Consider the following 24406-nt stretch of genomic DNA (forward strand, 5'->3'; position numbering starts at 1 on the left):
ATTTTCTTAATTTCTCTTCTGATAGTTATTAGTACATAGAAATGCAACAAATGTTTGTATATTGATTTTGTATCTTGAAATTCACTGAATTTCTTTATTAGTTCTAACAGGTTTGGGTTTTTTGGTTTTTTTTTTTTTTTTGAAGAGTCTTTAGAGTTTTCTATATATAATGTCATCTGGAAAAAAGTGACAATTTTCCTTCTTCCTTTCTGATGTGGATGCTTTTTATTTCTTGCCTGATTGCTCTGGGTAAAACTTTTAATACTGTGTTGAATAAAAGTGACAAGAGTGGGCATCCTTGTCTTGTTCCTGATCTAGAGGAAAGCTGTCAGCTTTTTACCATTGAGCATGTTATTGGCTGTGGGCTTTTCATATATAGCCTTTATTCTGTTGAGTTATGTTCCCTCTACATCCACTTTATTGAGAATTTTTATCTTAAATGAGTGTTGAATTTTGTCAAATGCTTTTTTTTGCATCTATTGAGAGAATTTATGACTTTTATTGTTCTATTTGTTAATGTGGCAGATCACATTAATTGATTTGCAGATGTTGAATCATCCTTGCATCCCTGGAATAAATCTCACTTGATTGTGGTTTATGATTCTTTTAATGTATAGTTGAATTTGGTTTGCTAATAACTTATTGAGGATTTTTGGATTTATGTTCATCAGGGATATTGGCCTGTAATTTTCTTGTGGAGTTCTCGTTTGATTATAGTTTCAGGGTAATGCTGGCCTCATAAAATGAGTTTGGAAGTGTGTCCTCCTTTTCTGTTTTTTGGAATAGTTTGAGAAGCATTGGTATTAATTCTTCTACAATTCACCGGAGAAGCTATGTGGTTCTGGACTTTTGTTTCTTGGGAAGTTTTTGAATACTGATTCAATCTCTTTACTAGTAATCAGTCTGTTTAGGTTATCTGCTTCTTCATGATTCAGTCTTGGTAGGTTGTATGTTTCTTGGAATTTATCCATTTCCTCTAGGTTGTCCAATTTGTCGACGTGTACTTGTTCATAGTAGTCTCTCATGATCCTTTGCATGGCAGTTCCTCAAATAAAGTCATTTCATTGTACCATTAATGAGATGCCATGGGTCATCTTAGCTGACCACTTAGCTGAGCAGAGACTTCAGTGGCCACACATAGACTAAGAACACAGACTTTACATAATTCAAGAAAGTCACTAAACAGTTACTACGACAAAGAGCCACAACACCAGAAAGGTGAGAGAATCTGATTTCTAGAGTTGCCACATTCTGTTACTTAAAATGTCCAGTTTTCAACAAGAAATCAAAGTACACGCAAGGGAACAAAGCATTTCCAAAACACAAGAATAAATGCAGTTAACAGAAACTGTCCCTGAGAAATTTCAGACAGTGGACTTACTAGACAAAGACTTTGAAGCAACTGTTTTAAATATATCCAATCAACCAAAGGAAGTAACTAAAAGAAAATATGAGAGTGCTGTCACATCAAATACAGGATATAAAGAGGTAGAAATTATAAGTAAAAAAAAAAAAAAAGTAGAAATGCTAGAGTTGAAAAGCGCAATAACAGAAATGAAAAATTCACTAAAGAGACTTGAAGAAGATTTGAGCAGGCCAAAGAATCAGTGAACTTGATAGACAGGTCATTTGAGACAACTGAAGAACAGAAAATAAAAATAAATAAAAATGAACAGAACCTCAGAGATCTGTGAATCAAGAGTAAGAAAGGGTGGAAAGAATATTTGAAGAAATAATGGTCAAAAAATTCCCAAATTTATATGAAAAACATTAATCTACACTTAATGGATGGATTCTAAGTAGGATAAACTCACAGATCCATACCAAGACACATCATAATCAAACAACTGAAAGACAAAGATGAAGAGAATTTTGAGAGTAACAAAAGAGAAATGACTTATAAATGATCTTCAACAATAGCTGATATTCATCAGGAATCATAGAAGCCTGAAGGCAGTGGGATGACATACTCAAAATCATGGAAGGGAAAACTGTCAACCAAGAATTCTGTATCTAGCATAACTATCTTTCAGAAATGAAGGAGAAATTAAGATATTCCTAATAAAGAAATAACAAGAAAATTCATTGTTAGCCTATATGTCCTACAAGACATACTAAAGGGATTCTTTTAATCTGAAATAAAAGGACACAAGACAGTAACTCTAACCCACATGAACAAATAAAGAGCACCAGTAACTCCATGGAAGAATTTTAAAAAGGATATAAATGTAATTTTTGCCCATAACTCTTTTTCCCCTCTCTCATTTAAAAGACATCTGCATAAAGGAATAATTACAAATCTGGATTGAGAGACACACAATTTATATAGATGTAATTTGTATGACGATAACAGCACAGAGGGTGGGGGAAGAATGGAGTTGGGTGGGAGCAAAGCTTTGGTATAGTATTGAAACTGGATTAATCTGAACTAGATTGTTAGAGGTTATGATGTAATTTTTAGGGCAACTTCTAAATAACTCAAAAAACCTATGTAAAAGAAATTACAAGTGACAAAATTGTACATGAGGAAATATTCATTTAATGCCAAAGAGGATGGTAATGGAGAAATATAGGAATGTAAGATTATTAGACATATAGAAAACAAATTGCAAACTGATAGATATAAATTTATCAGTAATTACGTTAAACATATTAATCAAATCAAAAGGTAGAAGGGCAGAATGGATTAAAAACCATGATCCACCTATATGCTATCTACAAGGCAAATATTTTAGGTTCAAAGACACAAATATATTGAAAGAGAAAAAATGGAAAAAAACAAACCGGAAAAAAAGAAAAAAAAAAAACCGGAAGGGCCAAAACAAAAACAAAAAAAAAAAAACTTAAAAAAAAAAGTGATGCCGAAAAAAAAAAAAAAGTTATAAGGAGAAAAGGGTCAGTTTATCAAGAAATAACAATTATAATCATATTTAAATCTGACACTGGAACCCCAAAGTACATAAAACAGAAATGACAGAACCGAAGGGAGAAATAGACAGTTCAACGATAATAGTCACAAATACTGACAACCCACTTTCAGTAATAGAACAACTAGAAAGAAAATAGGATAGAAGGACTTGAAAAGCACTATAAACCAACTAAACCTATGACATATGTAAAACACTTTGCCCAACCACAGTGGAATACACATTCTTCTCAAATGCAAAATTGAATATTCTGTAGGATAAACCATAAAACAAGTCTTATATTAGACCATAACAAATCTTAGTACATTTAAAATAAAGTATGCTCTCAAACCACACTGGAATGAAATTAGAAATCAATACCAGAAAGGAATTTGTGAAATTCAAAGTTCGTGGAGATTAAACAGCACATCCTGAGTAACCGATTGGTCAAAAAAGAAATCACAAGAGAAACTGGAAAATACTTTGAGATAAATTAAAATGGAAACACTACATACCAAAACTTATAGAGTGCAGCTAAAGAAGTCCTGAGATGTAAATTTATAGCTGCAAATGCCTATTAAAAAGAAAAAGATCTCAAACCAATAACCTAATCTTTTACCATAAGAAACTAGAAACTAAAGAGCAATCTAAACCCAAAATAAGCATCAGGAAGGAGAATAAAGATTAGAGCAAAACAAAAAATAGACTAGAAAAGCAATAGAGAAAATCAACAAAACCAAATGTTTATTTTTTAAAAGCGTTATTCGAATTGATAAACCTTTAGTTAGACTGCCACTGAAAGCAGCATTACTACCAATCTTACATTTAAAAAAAATTTTTTTTAATTTAAAAAACTATGAAAAATTGTATGTCAAAAATTAGATAATCCAGATGACATGGACAAATTCATGGAAACACTATTGAAAGTCAAAAGGAAGTAGAAGATCAAAATAGACCTATAATTAATACATTGAATTAATAAGCAACAAAACGTCCCACAGAGAAAAGCCCAATTCTAGGTGGCTTTGCTGGTGAATTCTACCAAATATTTAAAGAAATGCTGAGACCAGTCCCTCATAAACACTTTCAAATAATAGGAAATAGAGAACACTTTTAAAGTCATTCTTTCAGGGCAGTGTTACTCTACTACCCAAACCAGACATCACAAAGAAAAAAACCTATAGACCAATATCCCTTATGAATATCCCAATGCAAAAAATTCTAAACAAAATACTAATAATGTTATTTGAACAACATATAAAAAGGATTATATGCCATGATCAGGTGGGATTTATTTCTGGAGTGTAAGGTTAGTTCATATACAAAGTCAATAAATGTAATACACCATATCAACAGAATAAAGCACAAAAGCCACATGATCAAATTAATAGATGCAGAAAAAACACCTGACAAAATTCAATATTCTTTCATGATAAAAACACTAGACAGAAGATCGATAAATGAGGAATGGAAAGGAGCTCCTCTATTTGATTAAGGGCTTTTATGAAAAACCCACAGCTAACATCATACTAATGAAGACTGACATTTTTTCCTAAAATCAAGAACAGTACAAGGATGACGCCTCTTGGCACTGTTATTCAACATTGTATTTTAGGTTGTAGCCAGGGCAATTAGGCAAGTAAAAGGCATCCAGGTTGGAAAGGAAAAAGGAAAACTATTTCCATCTATCAATAACATGATCTTTTACATAAATAATTCTCAGGAACACATACACAATTATTAGTGCAAGTAAATGAATTTAGTAAAGTTGCAGTATGTAGGATCAATATATGAAAATCAGTTGGGTTAATATACACTGCCAATGAACAATTTGAAAATGAAACTAATAATTTCATTCACAACTATGTCAGAATATCAAAATGCTGGCTACCCTCCTTGTAAAAATGGACAAGGTGATCCTAAAATTCAAGAGACTCAGAAGAGCCAAACCATCTTGAAAAATAAGGAATTTGAAAGATACTTCCTGATTTGAAAACTTACTGTAACGCTGTAGCAATAAAAGACGATGTGGTACTGGCATAAAGATAAGCATATGAATCAACAGAATAGAATTGACAGTCCAGAAATAAACCCTTACATTTATGGTGAAGGGTACAAGAGCATTCAATAGAGAAAGCGTAGTCTTTTCAAATAATAGTGCTCAAAGTTATAAATACTAAAAGCCGCTTAATTGTATTCTTTAAAAAGGCAGATTTTAGTATATACGAATTATATCAGTAAAGCGGGGAAGTAGGGAAGAGAGAGAGAGAGAGAGAGAGAGAGAGAGACACACACACACACACACACACACACACACACACACACACACACACCCTCCCCCCAGCCACCCACCCAAGGCAGTGTGTAGTTTGCTGGGAAGATACATGAAAAAGTAGTTAGCCATCTCAGAAAGAATTAGAGTAACACAGGAGGTGCTACACATATTTTTTTTTCTCTGACAAATTTCCTGAGACTATTGTATGTGTATACATTTTAATTTGATAATTGAATTTTTTCTTATTAAAGTGGGTAGGGACTTTTGAAATTACCTGATACCTGTTGACAACAGAAGTGTATCAAGAGACCAGTATTATAGTACAACTAGCCAGAGTGATTTGTTCAAGGAAAAAAAAAAAAAAAAAAGCTGTATCTTTCTTGTGACCAGACTGTAAACATATTGTTGCCAGAAACTATCCTTTGGGAACTGGAGGTAGTTTTGAATTGCAACAGCCTTGCCAAAATTAAATTATGTGTAATTAGAAAAAAGAATGTGCTAGTGGGATAAGCATATAGAGGTGAGACAAAGAAGTTGATACACAATAGGAGGAACTGATAAGCACTACTGGTATTGTTAAATATAGCTGAAGGGGACTAGGAGGTTTGCTGGACTTTTTCCTTCCCAGTTTGTGTCTCTGTCTCTCTCCCCCTCTCTCATCCCCACATCCTTCCTTCCTTCCTTTCCCTCCTTCGGTTTTTTGTTTTGTTTGTTTGTTTTTGTTGTTTTCCTTATTGCAATAGCTTGGACCTCTAGTATATTGTTAAATAAAAGTCAAAGGCAGACATCCTTGCTTTGTTCGTCTTTAGGGGTTTAACACTGTCTTTCACCATTAAGTATAATGTTGGCAAAAGGTTTGGGTTCATGATCAAGCTGAGGGAAGATCACTTCTATTAGTTTGTTGAGAGGCTTTTTTAGTTGGATTTTGTCAAGTGCATTTCCTCCATCTATTGAAATAATTAAATTTCTTTTTTAGTCTTTTATTTTGGTGAGTTACCTTGATTGATACTGAAATATTAAACCAACACTGCAGTCTTGGGATAAACCTCACTTGGTCATGACTTATTGCCTTTTTTATTGTTGGATTAAGAATTTTTCTGTGTTCATGAGAATTGTTGGTTTGTAATTTTCTTGTAATGTTTCTGTCTGGTTTTGGTATCGGTAATGCTGGCCTCACAGAATTTGAAAAGTGTTTCTTCCTTTTCTACTTTCCGGAAATTTTTCGTTCTTTCTTTCTTAAACATTTAGTAGAAGTTACCAGTAAAACTTTCTGGGCCTGGAAAGTTTAGGGTGGGAGGTGGGTGGGCAGGTGGTTCTTTCCTGGGCATTGTGTAGTTTCACAAGCATTTGTGTTTTTGATGGGAAGATTTTAAACTATAAATTTATTGATAGTTTATTGGAGCTATTCAGATTATGTTTCTTCATGAGAAAGCTTTGATAGCTTGTGTGTTTCAAATTCAAAAGCAATTTGTCCACTTTTATCTACGTCGTTAAATTTATTGCCATGAAGTTGTTCATAATACTCCTTTATTATCATTTTAATGTCTGTAGAATATGCACTATATACTTCTCTCTCATTCCTGGTATTGGTAATTAGTGTCTATGGGTAGATATTTATCAATTTTATTGACCCTTTTTTTTTCAAATGACATGGTTTTGATTTCACTGATCTCTATTTTTTTCTATTTCTATTTCAGTACTTTCTATTTCAGTGATAATGGCTCTTACATTTATTAGTACCTTTTTTCTATTCACTTTGGGTTTCAGTTACTCTTCTAGTATATAAAGGTGAGAACATATGTCATTAAGACCTTTCTTATCTAATAAGTGTTCAGTGCTTTTTAAAAATATTAACTTTACATCTAAGTACTACTTTAGTTGCCGCCCACAAATTTTTGTCTTGTTTTCATTTCCTTTTGATTTTTTCTTTGATGCATATTTAATTTAGAATTGTCTAGTTTCCAAACATTAGGAGATTTTCCAGCTATCTTTATATTATTGATTCCTATGTTAATTCCATTGTGGTAGTTTCACAATACTTTGGGGCCTTGGGTATTTTCACACTTTGTACAATTTGCATTCTTTAAAATTTATTGAGACTTGTTTCATGGTCCAGCCTATGCCCTATCTTGATAATGTCCTACATATACTTGAAACAATTGTGTATTCAGCCATTTTTGGGTGGTGTGTTCTATAAATGTCAGGTCAAATTAGTTGATCGTGTTAAGTCTTCTATAGCCTGTTTCAGTTGTTATTTCTTCAAACATTTTTTCTCCCCCTCTCTTACCTGAAATTCCTTTCCTTTCTGTGATTCTTGTGTGTGTGTTTGCTTTTGGTGTTTCTAGTAATTTTGATTGTTATGTCTTCAAGTTTACTCATTTTTTATTCTGTAACGTCTTATTTATCCCAGCCAGTATTTTTCATCATAGACGCTGTATTTTTCATCACAATGAGATCACATTTGGGTCTTTTTTATACCTTCCATTTCTCTACTTAGCATACTTAATTTTTCCCCTACTTTTTCAAACTTATGAAGTATATTTATAATGTTTTAATATCCATTTGCTGTAATTGTAGCAATTGTGCCATTTCTGTCTTCATTTCTGTTGACTGATTTTTCTTTTTATTATGGGATTGTATTTTCCTGATTCTTTGTACATCTGGTAATTTTTGTGTCTCAGCCATTTTGAATTTTATGTAAAAGTACCAGAAAAAATATAATTTATATTAATTATATTTATATATAAAGTATGTATAACATACATTATATACACATATACACACATAAACATACATATATGGGTGTATGTGTGTATATATATATACACACACACATGTATAAAAGCTTTTTTCTGGTCTACAGCTAAGTTACTTGGAAACATTTTGATCCTTTCCAGGCTTGCTTTCAAAGTTTGTTAGGCAGAACCAGCTCAGCCTTTAGCTTAGGGCAAATTTGATCCCACTAACCTTCCAACTACTCTTCCAGATGCCCCAACTATTACCAGTTCCACTCTGGCTGGTGGGAATGTGATCTATTCCCAGCTCTGAGTAAAAGCTTCAATACTGGATCCATCTGCTTCTTTCCAGTGGTTCTTTCCTGGGCATTGGGTAGTTTCACAAGCATTTGCTGATCAGACTCAGTTGGCCTTGATTAGAGCCCTCTACAGACCACCAGAGCTCGTCGCTCTGCCCTGCAAATTCTTGTAGTCTTGGCCTTTCTAAATTTGAATTCTTAATTCTGTTTCCTATGCCCAAGGAGACCGCGGAGCTGGGAGTTCCCCACTCTAGGTTGTAGCTACCTCTAGGTTGTAGCCTGCCGACTTGCTTTTGGCTGGAAGGTGGGGCTCATGTTTTTCTTTTTTCAGAGATCTTGTTCTGAGTGCCTCTTTTCCAATGTCTAGAAACCATCATTTCAAATGTTTTGTCTGCTTTTTAGTTAAGACAGTAGGGAAAACCCAGCCCTTGTTGCTCCTTGTCCCCAAGTGGAAATGGCTTGTTGAACTTTGAATGTCTTACAAATGTTGTTTCTACTCATTAATCAATAAGCATATATTGAGGCAGACTCTTTCCCTGACTGGGAGGGAATATATCCCTACCCGACCCTACTTTACTTAAAGAAGTCAGGAAGGAAATCCTGTGTTCACAGTGGAGAACCAGTTTTTACTTGCATTTTATTTTTTTACACAATAGACCGGGGCAGTTTTACTCCTATGATTTTTGTAAGGCTTCTCTTCCCTGTATCTCAAAAGTCATTGCAAACATCTTTAAAGCTAAATTAATTTCACTAAAAAAGGAAGAGAAGAGTGTATGTAATCCTTGAGGAATAAATACTTGGAAATGAAGAAAACCCGATATACATGGTTAAGAGCCAAAATCTCCTTGTCCCACTTTCAGAGGGAGAACTCTAACTCCTAGGCCTCACAACAGGTCAGATGATTCCCCAGGGCACCCCAGGGCTTGGCCTAGTTAGCATGTGGTTCCTTCCTGCAGGCTATGATTTGCCTCAAGAGCTCACTGAGCTGGGGTATGGCTGGGGCATAGCGAAGAAAATGGAAGTAACAGTGAAGCACATGTGAACTGGCCCCCTCCCCTTTTTATTAGAAAACTTCTTTGCTGCTATGGTGAGCCACCCACTGAAATCTCTTTGGGGTACTGGCCTTCCAAGTGCACCCCATTCTCTAGTGAGGCCAGAAAGGGACCTTGTAGCAAACCATGATTAGCTTCACAACTGGCTGTCAGCTTTGCTTTAAATTATAGATTTTGCCATATGACTGCTCTAAGAGCTAGGACATTCCTAAGCCAAGGAAAGCAATACTCTTAATCTGAATCCTTGAGTGGTCATGATGATGACTGTTAAAGTCTTAGGGGAACATGAAGGAAATTAGATCAAAGTGGCTTCATATCATTTTCAGAATGACTTCTGCACAATTTGGGTGCCATATTTTTATTAGAATGGGGAAATACAATCAGTACCTTGAAGCCACGTGAGAAATATACCAGCAGTTTCAGTGTGGTTGAGAAGGGCAGATTTCTCAGCTAAGAAAGGATGAAGCTTATTTATAAGCACATGGAAAACAGCGAGGAATCTAATACTAAAATCTGAGTTGACTAATTAGAAAAGTCACCTTTTTTTTTGTTAATTTGAACCTTTGGCTTTTTGTTGAGGAGGCCTGTGTCTGTTCTAGGTACGTCTGAGGAGGCTTCAGACTTGTTAGCAAAGTGGTGGGAAATGCAGGTGGCCTGGTTCTGCCACCCAGAACTTTCACAAACCCTTTTCCCGTCAATACTATTTTCTGGTCATAAATGGTGGCTAATACCACCTATCCCTCATAATAACACTTATAATGGCATTTTTACTTATATACTGTATTTTTTGAAAAGTGCTTTGCAGTTAGTGGAGTCTTTCCATTCACTAATGTTACATCAGACATAGAGTTGAGAAGGTATCACACCCCTTGCAGATGAGGCAATAGGGAAGTTTCAGAATCAAGAAAGGTTAAGTGGCTCGACCCAGGCAAGAACAAAAGGCTTCTAATTCCAGATTCAGTGTTCTGGAATGTGCTGCCTTCCTCTAGGATTAGTGGAAGATACTGGGCCCAGCATCAGAATGTTACGAGAACACAGTTGTGGCTTTCTCACAGCTCGCCCATTCCTGCCTGGTATCACATGATACTTAACTTTACTAACTGTACTTTTGCAAAAAGCAGCAGAAATCAGTTAATGTAGAAAAGGGCAAAATTTGCTATGTTCCTGGGGATTGGTCTTCGCAGCTTTAACTCTGGGAGGGTGCCTAACTTTACAGTGTCTGCTTAACCATTAAGAGCAGTGGTCCAGGGCTTCAGACTTTCAATTCCAAAGGTTGTAACAATTATTTGCTGAAATGGCTTGTAGAATGTTTAATGACTAAGCCTTTAACTACAGATTAAATAGTAATGAGTTTTCATATGACCAAACTGTTGAAGGAAACGGACACTAATTTGTTTCCTTGAAAAGTAAAATACAAATTTATTAAATGGCCTGGTATCTTCACTGAACCAAATTGGAAATTTAAACCAAATGATTATTTTTATTCATGTACTAGCTGACTTCTAGTCCTTAGTCTTCTGAACTCAAAGTAGAATCAAGAGCAGGTTTTGATAAAGCATACAAAAAGATGTTAAAGTACAGGCAAAATGGGCAGGCTCTCACATACCTTAAGGAGAGTCAGGGTAAGTCTGTACGCTCTTCAGCTACATTTAAGTCTTAGTTGTTCCCAGAGTGTCAAATGTAGGGGGTTGGGGGTATGATTACCTCTGTGAAACAGCAGCTTACAGAATTCACCCTTTATTATTAACAGACCAGACTTTATAAGGCAGATGCCTCCCTCCCCGCTGTGCACACACTTCTGCCATGGCACTGAATACACTACACTATAATGATTGGTTTTCTTTTTGAGGCTGGTCAGGTAATGTTCCTATTCAACTTTGTAAACCAAGACCTGGCACATAGTAAGCATATAAAAAATTGTTTTTGATGTGACCAAAATTATGGAGAAAAATGAGAAGTACACCAATATTTTACTTTAGTTTTTTTTTAACTTCTCACAAAGGGTTTGCTGTAAGCCTTCAAGTCATCTTGTCCAATCCAAAAGCTGTATTTAAGCGCCGTGGATCCCAGCCAGGGATGCAAGAATCTGACTTTCTAAAACAGATAACGACAGTTGAAGAACTAGAACCAAAAGCAAATAACTGCACCAAGGTATGTTTCACTTATAATGCTTGATCTCATTGAGTGTCAGAGTTAATGGTCTGGCTACCCAAAAGATTTCCCTCCCCTTTAGGTTCTTGTGTGGCACACTCGGACAGAGAAGGTTAATCTAGCCAATGAGCCAAAGTACCACCTTGACACAGTGAAGATCGAGGTGTAAGCAGAAGCAGCAGCGGTGCAGTTTGCCTGGCCGGAGGACATGGACGTTTGGAGGTTAGGCTGCAGACCATTCAGGTACTGTTCATTTTACTTCAGTACAACAGCCTTTATTGACATCTGATGGACATCTATTTAAACAGAGCTTGTCAGTTAACAAACTAGCTGGATGATGATATGAAATGTTTTTGTCTTCATTTGTTCTGCATGTTTTCTCCACAACTAAACTGGAAGATCTTTGTACAGTACAGCTAATGACACTGCAATGTACCATTCTGAGTATCTCATATACTTTTTTTTTTTTCCCATTTGGTCTTATAATTGGCAGAACTGAACAGGTTTTAGAAACAGATGACAGGTATTTTGTCAACTAAATGTCCCCGATTCTTAACTTTGCAACGTTAAGTAATTTTTGTAAGGTGGTGGCAGTATACATTGTAGGAAATAAAACCCACAAAAAAAAGGGCTGTGGATTCATCTGTTTAATATAGGGATAGAACATTTTGTCAATACTAGGCACCATAAAATGTAAACACAATTACCGTCATAAACCTGGATATACCTTCAAGGATTGAAAGTGGCTTTGTTTATTTAGTTACCCTGTTTGCATATAGTGCAGAGAAAGGTCTTCATGTTAGCACTATGTACATAAGAAGAGATCCAAATTACAAGAGGCAGATAGAATTTGAATTCTTTAAATATCTGTTAAGCTAAATTTTATAGTAACATCCAGGTTTATATTCCTTTCACTAACCACGTTCCCTGTTAAGCACATCATAACAACAGCACAGTGAAGTGAACGATGAAATAAAAGAATTTTGATACACTAGAAAACAGTGCTCAGTGATACATTTACATTCTATTTATATGATTAAAACATTTGATCATACAGTACCTTCCTACGGGATTACTGGCTAATTTGAGGATGGGGTTTATACTGTTAGAGGTATTACTAACATGATAACTATTTCCCTTATATGCAAACATTAGACCTATAATTTTACTGAGAGTAAAACTGATTATGCAAGTTGACTGAGCAGCTTCTCAAATAATGTGGCTTAGGAAGTCATGGGAAATATGAGCAAAGCTGCCCTGGACATAAAATGGTTTTTCAACCTGTTTTTCACCACATTAGATTTAATCAGCACAGACCAACACGGTCAATCAGATAATTCTTAATATGAACAAATGGGGAAAAAAAAATTATGTACATGAACAAACAGGGGAACTAGATGCATTTTAGCAAGGAATGTCAGGTGGTAGTTCTGGATGAAACTTGCAGTGCAGTGTTCACTTCCACAGCTGTGTGCTGAGAGTCTGACCCGAGGCGCTTCCGGGCCATCCTGCTGCTGTGCTGGGGGCCTGGCCAAAACCCACCGTGGGGTTCGCACTGCTGATACTCACGCCAGCCATTTGCTGATTCATCTGTGAAACATATGAATATATATAAAAGGCTTAGTTTAAGCTCTTAATTTTTTCCTGTAACCACAGTTAGACATTTTTAATAGTTACCCTGTTTTATTAGCTGCCTTTTTGAAGTGATTCAAAGAGATACTGAGGTTTCATAGCAATTACTATAAGTAGTATTTTTTATCAATGAGAAAATCAGTCAAAGCCCTGGGGTAAAAGCAGACCACCATATAATTATTTCTCTTCAGAAAGCAAACTCTGAAGCTACTCTGTTCTCTTCTTGTTCTTTGTTTCCTTCTACTTTGTAGCACTGTTCATGAAGTGATCTCAATCATATTTATATTCTAGACTCAATTTCTTATCCCCCAAACAGAAAAAAAAGTACCACAGCAATCTTTGAATTCTAATTTAGGTATATGATGAGTCCACTATTTTAACTTCCAACTATATGAGTATATTCTAATTTTCGACTATTTATAGTGCTTTAACTACTAAAGACTAAGGAAATTTTAGAAAGTATAAATACTCAAAAATTATGAATTGTGCATAATAGCTGCTATTCTGCCTTTATTAAAGTCTTAAATGGCCATATGTACTTTCTAAATATTAAAAGTCATAAAGCATACATATTTCTTTTGCTTAGCTAACCACATAAACATCCAAAATTAATTTTATTGTATGATCTAAGGTATAAGATAAATGCTTTTTCCCTCCAGACTGGAATAATACATGTATATAAGCATCTTAACCCTTTTCCTGTAGTTCTCATACCTCTAAGACTGATGACAGGTGATGAAAAGGCAAGAGGATTTACCACAAAGTACAGAGTAGATTCAAAAGCTATGCTCAGGGTTGGATTGTATTCTTAATAAAGTTCATTCATTTTTCAAAGACAATGATGTTAATCATATCACTGATGAAACGTAAGCATCTGCAGGAGCAGATCACTTCTGATACCTACTAAAGGATAGTTTAACCACCTGTCACTGGCCAATAGATCCTATTGAGGGAGTGCTGGAGAACAGCATCAGCATGCCTAGAAGTAAGGACCAGCATTAACTCCTGACTGGTCCATCTAGCACCTTAACCTGAGTTGGGTGTGCTTCAGCATATCAACTCACAAAAGCTGTTAATGCCATCTGGTACTTAATGTTTTTGAGATTCCCAGAGAGTAGAGACCAATGTTATAGAGTTATTCCTTTAAATAGTGACAGTAAAAACTTGGAGCAAACATGAGACATATAGTGATTTTGCTAAAGTTAGTTAGAAATCATTACAGACTATTCTTTGAATGCTCTCAAGGTAAAAGAGCTATCCAGAACAGAAAAGCCAAGATCACCAAATGTTAGAGGAACATCAAATAGGAGATGTAAAGGGAAGAGGAGCAGGACCATGAACCCAATTCTAAGGGCCTTTCTATGAAGCCATAAAAAAGTCAGAACAGCACATCTAAAATAGAAATGGATTTGAAAGAGGCAAACTAAAATGTCATCTTTCGGCTCTAAACTAACTTAGAAATAGAATTTTTATAATATGAAGGGATATCTGAGACATATGGACTTGTTCCTATCTTATGGGAATTCTTGAACTAGTGGGTAGTCTTTTTAACATAGTCGTATTTATAAGATAAGTACAAACTTTACAAAGGTTTTTGAAAGATTTTTTTTTTTTAATCATGGGCAGTAGCCATAGGACACAGAGAACAGCCTCACAAAACAGTGCTTTGAGTATATGGTACTGGATTTTTATCCAATTTGTGAACGTTACAAAACAATTAGTGAAGACAAGTTGCCTGGTCTAAGTGGACTATAAAACAACACTCCGCCAGTGAGCTGGCTTAAACTTGCTGCCAGTTTCAAATGTGGCAGAAGGAATCTCCTAAGACACCCAAGATAATTTCTAGCTATTACAAACAGATTAGGGATGTTCACCATTATAGTATTTATAATCTGAAATTTAAATGCTTAACATTTCTTTACAGAATAAATCTAGAGAAAATGATAGCTTAATTTTTCTATTTGATATAATTTCATGATAGACAATTTTGACCTTATACAACATTATCCCTACTCAATTCTGCCAAATTTAAATACAAATTAAAACGATTTAGAAAATAAATGATTTTTAGTAAAGTGGAGAGTAAATAACCCCTACCTGCGAGAGATTCCACTGGGGCTGTTGGGCTTGCGGCAGGCCAAATTTACTCTGGGTTGCACCCATCTGTCCTACCATTCCTCCTTGGGGGCCAATCACATTTTGAGGCAGTGGCATCACACCAGTTTGTGCATTTCCCATAAACCCGTTGGGCATGGGCATACCGACCATCATGCTTGCACTCTGTCCCATCACATTTCCCATAAGGCCAGGAGCTGCAGGCACAGGTACACCCACTGATGGAAAACCTTGAAATGCAGTCGGGGCTTGTGAGGTAAATGGTATATTTGTGGGTCCCATAAACACACCTGCATCATAAGAAGCATGAAAAGAAAATGAACTAAGAGAATGACTTGTTTATAGCTGCACTCACCTCTACAACCACAGAAAAAGGATTACCGGCTTTCTGGACTACCCATAGTAAAAATTTAATTCTCGTCTGGCTGCTCCTACTGCTCAGACCAACTCACACCTACAATCTCAGAGCTGGTTACTTCCAGAATGCATGCACACAAATCAGTTATGAACCTGAGCAATCTTAATTAGAGTAAATAAATCTTGTAATAGCTACATAAAATATCCATTGTGAAGACCGAACTATGTAGCATGAGATTACGTGCTGTTTCTGCTGACTTGCACAGTCCCAAACACACAGGTGAGAGTTCACTATGTACAGCTTTAATGGAAGCAGCTGGGATGTCATAATTTCAGCTCATGTGTGAGATGAAGCTCATTATTTTAAGGGAAATGATCAGACAGATTAAAACTATGTAAACAATAAATCTTACTGTGCTAGTATTTCATTATAATTATTTTAAAAACCTCAAACCATTTTTGGAATTCATGTGATAATTCAGACTGTGTATTGTTTACCTGCAGAGAAAATATGCTGTACAGTTATAAACTTCATGCAAATCAAATTTAAATAACTTCAAAACTATGTTCTATAAGCCTGTAAAACAATATTAAGTGATATGTGAACACCTTGTTAATTCTAAATGAATAAAGTTTTGTGAATCCTATATCTGCTTTTTAATTCTAATGCTTCATTCATGTCAGTTTGTAGTTGTGTAAACTGCAACAAAAGCACCCTTTTCATATAAAAAAGGGGAGAAATATAATTCATATTATAAGCACAAAGGATATACTTCTAGTAATGACATTGCAATTCACTGAAAACAGATTTCAAAATGAATTACCAGGAGTACTCTGCTGTTGAATGGTTCCTGCACCGTACAGAGATAAGATGGAGTCTTTGGAGAGTTGTTTCTTTGCTACCTCTTCTGACTTTGTAGTTGGCTCAGTGAACAGATCCAGATCCCCAGATGTTACTGTAGACAGAGTCGCAGCTGCTGGTACAGAGGACGTCCCCTGAGACAAACACCAAAACATGTTATCAAATTCTGCATACTAAAACATGGCCCATCCATTAAACTCCAAATGAAGTTATGAAATTAGACAGAAATTAACTGTAGAAGGTAAAATGGTGACATTAAAGAGGATCATTCACAAGCCCACACAAAAACACCTGGGATAAAGGTACAATGCTTCCTATCTTGAATTTGTTACTGTAGAAGAGGTAGACTGAAGCTCTATCATAATAAATTGTATTCACCTGCTAGGCTGATGCTGAGATTTTGCCCATCACATCCTGAACACAAGGGTTCAACAACAGGTTGGGTATGTGGCTGCTGTCTGAGGACCACCATTCCTGGGAAATGCTCAGGTGTGTCTCAGCAACTACTGGTATCTCTTGGAATAAAGAGCATTTCTAACTACAGCAGACTGTAAGAAGGTCCTGCAAAGGCTGTTTTTGTCTTTAAAGAAAATATTTTGTTTTCCAAAAGCTGCATTGTAATATTCTTATAAACCTAATCTAGATCAGTTGTAACCACAACCTTAGAATGCTTTTAGTCTACCAGAAATGAAGTACAGCAAAATTTCAACCACCTATACTCTCAACCATGTCTTGTATTCCACTTCTGAACAAGGGGCAAATGTATGCAAATTGAAATAAACATTGATATTTAATATAAAACAAACAATTTTCACTTAATTTCCTCTATCTTGCACACAGATAGTATTACACAATCATAACTGATTAACGATCTCTGTGGTCATTAAATATTCAATCACATTCACAATTGTTTATGTGGAATTGTTTTAGATATGAGTTTCAAAGAATTCTATGAAGACAGTAAAAACTGGATAAGAGTCTTCTCAAACTGTAGAATAAGGTGAGTAGAAAATAATTAAAGATCATGTATATAATCTACCTTGAACTTTTAAAAATTTCAAACATTAACACTTTGCTAAAATGTCTTGCAATAAATTACCATCCAAGTATTGTACTCACAAACCAGAACAATATTTTGAATCTATTATGAATTAAATTAAGAATTTTAATAAAGCCACTTAATTTTGCAAAAGATCTGAAATGTGTAAAACTGGACATGATGGAATGTCAAATATAACAATGCACTTGGATAAAATATATCTGAACTACCAATGAAGAAACAGATTACAGAGGCTACAAGCGCGGGCTCTGGAGTCACTATTTACTATAGTGTGGGCCCTTAGACATTCACGTAACCTCTTCACTGTCTTTCTTCTATAAAATGAGGATAAGATTACCCACCTTATACTTTATATCTACAAGAAGTGTTTTATACAATGGCAGAGTTAAGCACACAGTATTTATTGTTAATGCTGTTAGATAACGAAGCAACCACCTCACTAAGTGGTTTAGTTTCTCTTCAGTCCAAGAACTTGCTCAAAACCTCTGAGGTCTGTTCTCTGTAGAAGAGATATAACTACAAGAAAATTCAACATGGTTGGGAAAGCTATTACTGTAGTCTCATACTCGTCCTATTGGTGTCCAATCAATTTCACGTAATAAAAATCCACCAAAATTAGAGTATAGTGTATGCATAAAATGTGCATTTTAACCTACCTTCCCTTCCCGTTTTCAAAGACATTATTTTGAAAACATGTCTGGATTTTAATCTTTACATGATGTTTAGATGAAAGAATTCAGATATGTTACAGGGCTCAATAAAATTGGCACTATTTTGGTTCAAAACCCATGTTCAAACAAAAGAATTAAGTGTAATTAAAAAAATTTGCCCTGTTATTCTAACAGTTACTAATGAGGAATGACCAAAGCATGAAGGCCAGAACAACCCCTCATAAAGGCAAAAGCTATACACGCCCATATTCCTTGTCATGGCACTACTTAAGACAGCATTGTTCTACTCGCTGCTTTGAGACTGAACAGAACACGTGAATACACAAGCCTCAAATGTGGGGTCTAATACCCCAAGCAGTTGCAAAGCGACTCTCATACCCCATGTAATCTAAAGAAGTTTAGCAGATAAAGCAGCCTCACTAGAATGCTAGACCAAAAGTGCTTTTCATGCTCAGATTGTCAAATATCCTAAATGCTTCTAAAGCTACAATATCACATGCATACCCATGCCTGCACAAATTCACAAGGTAATTAATGTTAACTGAAATAACAGTGGCAACATTTAGTCTCTCTTGTTATGTTGGGGGTGGGGGAGAAGGGGACAAGTCATAAAGCTCTTTTCTAAAACAATGCTGCAGACAATTTTGATACGGAGCCATTTAAACTAATTATTCCTCGGAAATCTATTTGCTCAATTCTGATTATACAATGACTATCAAAATAACAATATGTGTAAGAAAAAAATACGTAATTAGTCTTAATAAAGCTTTCCATCCAAACAGTTCTCATTCTGTTCAGTTTTCCTAGAAAAAGGAAATATTTTACCTCGAAAATTATGCTGTACCAAAACTGGTTGTTTACTGGTGAAGTATGAATTTAAAATAGAATCTTAAAGTTGTATGCTTAAGAGTAATCCATATTCCTGAAAGTTCATCTATTTTGCCTTAAAGAAAGACAAATAGTGCATGACTGCATGGAGTATCACTCATATGTGGAATCAAAAAAAGAGTAGAACTCATAGAAACAGCAGAATGGTGGCTGCAGGGGCTGGGGTAGAGGAAATACAGGGAGCTTGGTAAATGGGCACCAACTTTTAGTTATGAGATGAGTAAGGTCTGAGGATCTAATGTATGACATAATTTGGTGACTATAGCTGATTATACTATATTGTATAATTAATATTAGCTGAGAACTTGTACTCTCACCAAGAAAAAAAAAGTAAATTACATGAGGTGATGGATGTGTTAATTAACTTGATGGTTGGAATCCTTTCACAGTGTATGTGTATATCGAATCACATTATACACTTGAAATATTATTACACTTTTGTCAGTTATACCTCAATAACTATGAAAAAGTATTTAACGTATTAAACAATTTGCAATTAAAAAAGGAATAAAGGCAAAAAGAAGAAATTCCATTTAATGTTCAGAAGGCAATTCAAAATTTCTTTACCATTAACATTTTTTTAAAAATCCTGATCATTAATATTATGTTCTAAATAGTTTTTGAAAAATTGTTAAAATAAAAAAGGTAAGGTAGGTCAAGATAGGTTTTAAGGATAACGTGAAACAATTTATCTTCATAAAAAAGAATATGAGTACTGAATTTGCTAGATTGTCTTATTCTCAGTTTTCTTAAAACCAGAAGTAAACACCATCTTGGGGGTGGTTCAGTAGAACATAAGAAAAGAACTACTGGATTCTAGTCAATAATTTTACACACAAAGTTTAAAAAACTCTCAAGTAATTGAGCTTGTTGATCTCAGGCTCAGTCAAAATTGTCTGAGTTTTCTCACTTATTCATTCTAAACACTGCTGGTTCCTAAATCAAGAGTTAGCAAACATTAGACAGTGAATATTTAGGCTCTGTGGGTCATATAGTGTGTTGCAACTATTAAACTTGCTTTTATAGTGTGAGAGCAGCCACAGAAAACACGTAAATGAATGAGAATGGGTGTGTTCCAATAAAACTTTATTTGCAAAGGAGCTGCAGGCTTAGTTTGCCAACCTCTGGCCAGCACTTTCCGATCAGCAACTGCTCAGAAACAATTCTTTCAAAATTGCAATTCCTAAACTTTTCAAAAAAGAAATAAGGGTGATCATGTAAAACCACATTCTTACCACATACCTGAGCTGGGGGCATGACAGTTGCAGGTAAAGGATTAGAAATCATTGGTCCAAAGATGTCCAGGTCATCACTGAGGGCTGGCACCGTTGTGGTGTTCCCATTGGTCACTGGTGCCTCGGCAGGGCCATCTGAAAAGAACATAAATGTGTGTTTGAAGGAGTGTTTTGGATATGACTTCATACCATGTTTACCTACCTTGGAAGTAAATTTTGATGATTTAAAATGCTGAATTTTAAAGTTATAATAAGAAAAAAAACTGGATAGAAATAAAACATACACTATGTAAACTGATTCTGTAGGAGATATCAGAAACCTCTGAAATAAACTGTTTCTTTATCCACGCACAGCCACCTTCAGTGATGGCAGTACCAAGCTAATGAACTGGGAAAGGAGCTCTGACAGAGAGTGTCAACATCCCACTTCAGCTTCCTATTTATCCTACAAGTCAAAAAAAATTTTTTAAAGTTTATTTTGTATCATCTTTTTCCATTAGTGCAAAATTTACAAAGTTCAAGGGGTAGGAGGTGGAGTGGGGTGCAGTGGAGAATTTGCGAGCATGGTATTCCACAACATGGAACATCGCACACAGTCCGGTTTTCTGTGGCCAAAACCAAATAACAGTTCAGAGCCATCATCACAACTCCAATCTCTTGGGACATATCCTAATTGAGCTTCTAGTTTAACAATTTATAATCTTATTTGATCTGATTTACCATACACTCCTCAAAGGCAAATCGGTAGTCTTTTAAAACTTCAACGATGAATGGGATATCTTGCATGGACAAGGTACTCAAATATTTGACAAATTTAATGGAAAGTCTACTACAAGCTGGGTATTTCTACCACAACCTACAGAAACTCATAGATTTCTTTTTTTAAGTACAACTACAGAAATTGGTATCTTTATTTCCCTGTTTAAGTTTCAGTGAATCACAAATTATCATTAATTTCAATTAATAAATGGTCACAATAAATTATTTTTTACTACTTAATTTATAAAAGAGTGTGTGAAACCTACAAAAAGCTAGTTTGTTAGAGATCAACTGCAAATATTTTTCAATCAATTAAGCAACAGCACATTACTGGAATCATAAAAAGTACATTTACTGCACATGTGTATGCATTACACATATCTCTATCCCTCACTATGGACAAGTTAAAGGTGAGGCAAATAAAATAATCATAGATTATTACTAATTTATAATATACAGAATTTTAAGCTAAGACACAAATATGACAAAAGAATTCAAATATGAATCATATGTGAAAGTAATTTTTTTTCATCTCTAACCCTTTCAAATAGCAACATTCATTTTTGAGGTTAGACCTCTTTAAAGAACTGTTCAACGGGGCATTTGAGATCTTGCTCCCCAGCATATTGTCAATTGGGCTCAAACTCTTATAAAAAAAGATTTGTTTAATGCTGTCCAGTCCATTCCACATTCTATTTACATGATGTACATATTCATGTAAATATGAACCAGAAATAAAATATTTTAAAAAGACAAGGTATTCTAGATTAAAAACACAACTAAAGGAACATCTCTGTGGTATCTACAACAGCTCAGTAAATAAACTCAACCCAATGACATGTAAGCTTTAACCCATAGCTATAGAGTTGCGGGGTACGGAAACATCCTCATCGCAGAGGCACATTCAACGAGGAAGCAATTTTTTAGCAGGAAATATGACTATATTATTTTTATGCAATTTTAACTCAGAAACAGAAGTATATGTCCTCCAAAACAAAACTACAACCAAGTAGAACAAAAGTAAAAAAAGAAAAAGCTGACAAATTGAGTACAGGTAACTATGTCCAGTTTCACAGTTAATTTTTTCTTTTTCAAGTAATAGCAGACATTAACAATTAGGACAAATTTATGAAAATAAAAACCCTTAAACATGAGAAAATACTATTATTAACTTTTTTGGTGAATTGAGAGCATACTATCAATTGATTTTTACCACAGGTCATGTCCATCTAGTCTACAGAAGACCAGTGAGCCAAGGACACACTGTGTGAGAACCAAGAGGTTCCTCTAATACAGCAAATAATGTTTTTATTACTTTTATATAAACTGTACATCTTTCAGAAATTTTAAGTCTTAAGTAGTACAATATGCTCTACTCAGAATATTAACTTATTTATACTTTCGAATCTAAGCCCTATTCAGTATCTAGGAGTACATTAACTAATCTGTACAACTGAGAGCACTTTGTTTTTGAAATCTTATTTTACTCTTCATACACTTAAGATCACATATGTGACTAATAAAAATAACAGGCAACACTTAGTATAGTGCTTATTTTATGCCAAGCCTGAAAAAATGCACACACACATAAACACATAACATATACTTGTTTAGTCTTTGTAACGATACTGTGACACAGGTACCATCAATTATCCTAATTTACTGATGGCAAAAAACATTAAACTTGTCTCATGTCAGACAGAACTACAGCAAAGCTTTATTCTATTTTTACTATAAAAGCAACGTATTCTTGTAAAAGATGTAAACCATGCAAAAATGAATAAAAGTTCCCTACCATGGATGATGGTGATGGCTGCACAAAATGTATTTAATGCAACTAAACTGTACACTTAAAACTGGTTCAAATCTTTTATGTTACATATATTTCACCACAATAAAAGTCCCTACTATACATTTTCTATGCTTACAAACATATGCTTAGAAACATGCTTAAGACAATGTATACACAAATATACAGTACAAAACTAGTTTTAATAAAATTGTGTATGTGTGGGTGGGGTGGACTGCAATCACCAACCACAGTTAGTGGAGCTGCCTTGTAAGTCAACTCACAATGTAAGTCCAAAGGACTTTGGAATCCTTTAGAATGAGACAGAGGAGTGTCTGCTTAGGGATAGGGATCTTTGTAGCAAGGCTGACACTATTTTCAAGTGACTTGGGAAATTTTTCTCTTAGCTCCAAAAACCCAAGGTAAGAACTTTCTTCCAAGCCTGACCAAGGTTTCCCTCTATCCAGCCTCATGACAGACACAGGTGACCCTCTGCTCTCACATCTACAACATACTTGCCCTCTTTTCTCTTTACTCCAGTTTGCAACCCATAAGATCCCCTAATATGATGGATTTCACCATCAATTTTCCTTGTTTTTACAAAAGCTAAGCAGTCACAGAATTATTGAAAAACAAAACTTTAACCTAAATGAAAACTCAGCCCTGCAAATTCAGTTCCCAATGAATTACAATTTTTGCTAATTTGGCTTACTACATTTGGCTTGCTAAGATAGTCTTTAAAGCAAATTGTTTCAATTCATTTGAAAGGTGTTATGTTTTTGATTTTCATCATTATAAACATCAGATGCTTCCTGGACATTTTTAAACAACTGTTTACATGTTATATTTGTCCCCATGAAATGTGGGAAGGGCATCTCCTTCCATTATCTCCAGTCACAGAAACCAGGGCACAGAGAAATTAAAAGACTTGCTCAATGTCACTTCCCCAGTTCAGTAGTAAAAAACCTGCACTAGAACAGTCTCATGACCTACACTAGTGACTATATTCTTTTCTTTAAACCACCACATTCCATCAAAAGTCATGTACTCATAAATGAACCTAATTATAAAGAAATCACTTAAAATTATGAGAAAAACTTTTAAACAGTTTATAATTATTTGTACTTACAGAAGCAGTGGCAGTTGAAAAAACTATTCAGTACCACACTCCCAGTTCCTCATCTTCCCACTCTGCTCTCTTCCTACTAAGTCCAGTATCTCCTTAATTTAAAGTGAAGGATACAGGTGGATGTGGTCATCACTAAGCAAACTGGGCTTAGGGAAGCAAGTACGGTATATGAGTAAAGGGAGTATTCACAAGTCACTGGGGTTCAATGCATCCTTTTGATCCAGGGTTCACTAATAGCACAGTCTCTGCTGATTGAATAAAAGCTCAGAGACCACAAAAGCAACAGAATACCAAGATGTTGAAGTTTTTTGTATATATGTAATTTAAAAAAATAGAAAAAATTAAGCTTATCCAATAAATGGTTTAAGTAATGCAAATTGCCATAATTTAAGACAGATATTTCACTAAACAGATTACATTTTGTGTGCACAAATACACATGCACACATGCACACACCCAGACAAATGAAAACCTCTCCCAGGGTGGAGAGA

General features: G+C 35.0%; 2 protein-coding genes across 5 annotated transcripts in view; one reads left to right on the forward strand and one right to left on the reverse strand.

The window, feature by feature from the left end:
• Positions 1-11683, forward strand: part of B3GAT2 (beta-1,3-glucuronyltransferase 2) — a 60475-nt gene extending 48792 nt beyond the window's left edge. For both annotated transcript variants that reach the window (XM_011361176.2, XM_011361177.2), the window contains exons 3-4: positions 11270-11418; positions 11501-11683. In XM_011361176.2, the coding sequence (XP_011359478.1) occupies positions 11270-11418; positions 11501-11587 (236 nt within the window). In that variant the 3' untranslated portion in view covers positions 11588-11683. The remainder of the gene's footprint in view (positions 1-11269; positions 11419-11500) is intronic.
• A 367-nt stretch (positions 11684-12050) lies between these two features.
• The window catches only part of SMAP1 (small ArfGAP 1), a 125744-nt gene continuing 113388 nt past the window's right edge, over positions 12051-24406 (reverse strand). For all 3 annotated transcript variants that reach the window (XM_023531205.1, XM_011361174.2, XM_011361175.2), the window contains 4 exons: positions 20246-20373; positions 16347-16518; positions 15148-15455; positions 12051-13008 (listed from right to left, as the gene is read on the reverse strand). In XM_023531205.1, the coding sequence (XP_023386973.1) occupies positions 12874-13008; positions 15148-15455; positions 16347-16518; positions 20246-20373 (743 nt within the window). In that variant the 3' untranslated portion in view covers positions 12051-12873. The remainder of the gene's footprint in view (positions 13009-15147; positions 15456-16346; positions 16519-20245; positions 20374-24406) is intronic.

This window comes from Pteropus vampyrus, unplaced genomic scaffold (genome assembly GCF_000151845.1).
Source record: "Pteropus vampyrus isolate Shadow unplaced genomic scaffold, Pvam_2.0 Scaffold64, whole genome shotgun sequence".
In the NCBI taxonomy this organism is placed as follows: Eukaryota; Metazoa; Chordata; class Mammalia; order Chiroptera; family Pteropodidae; genus Pteropus; species Pteropus vampyrus.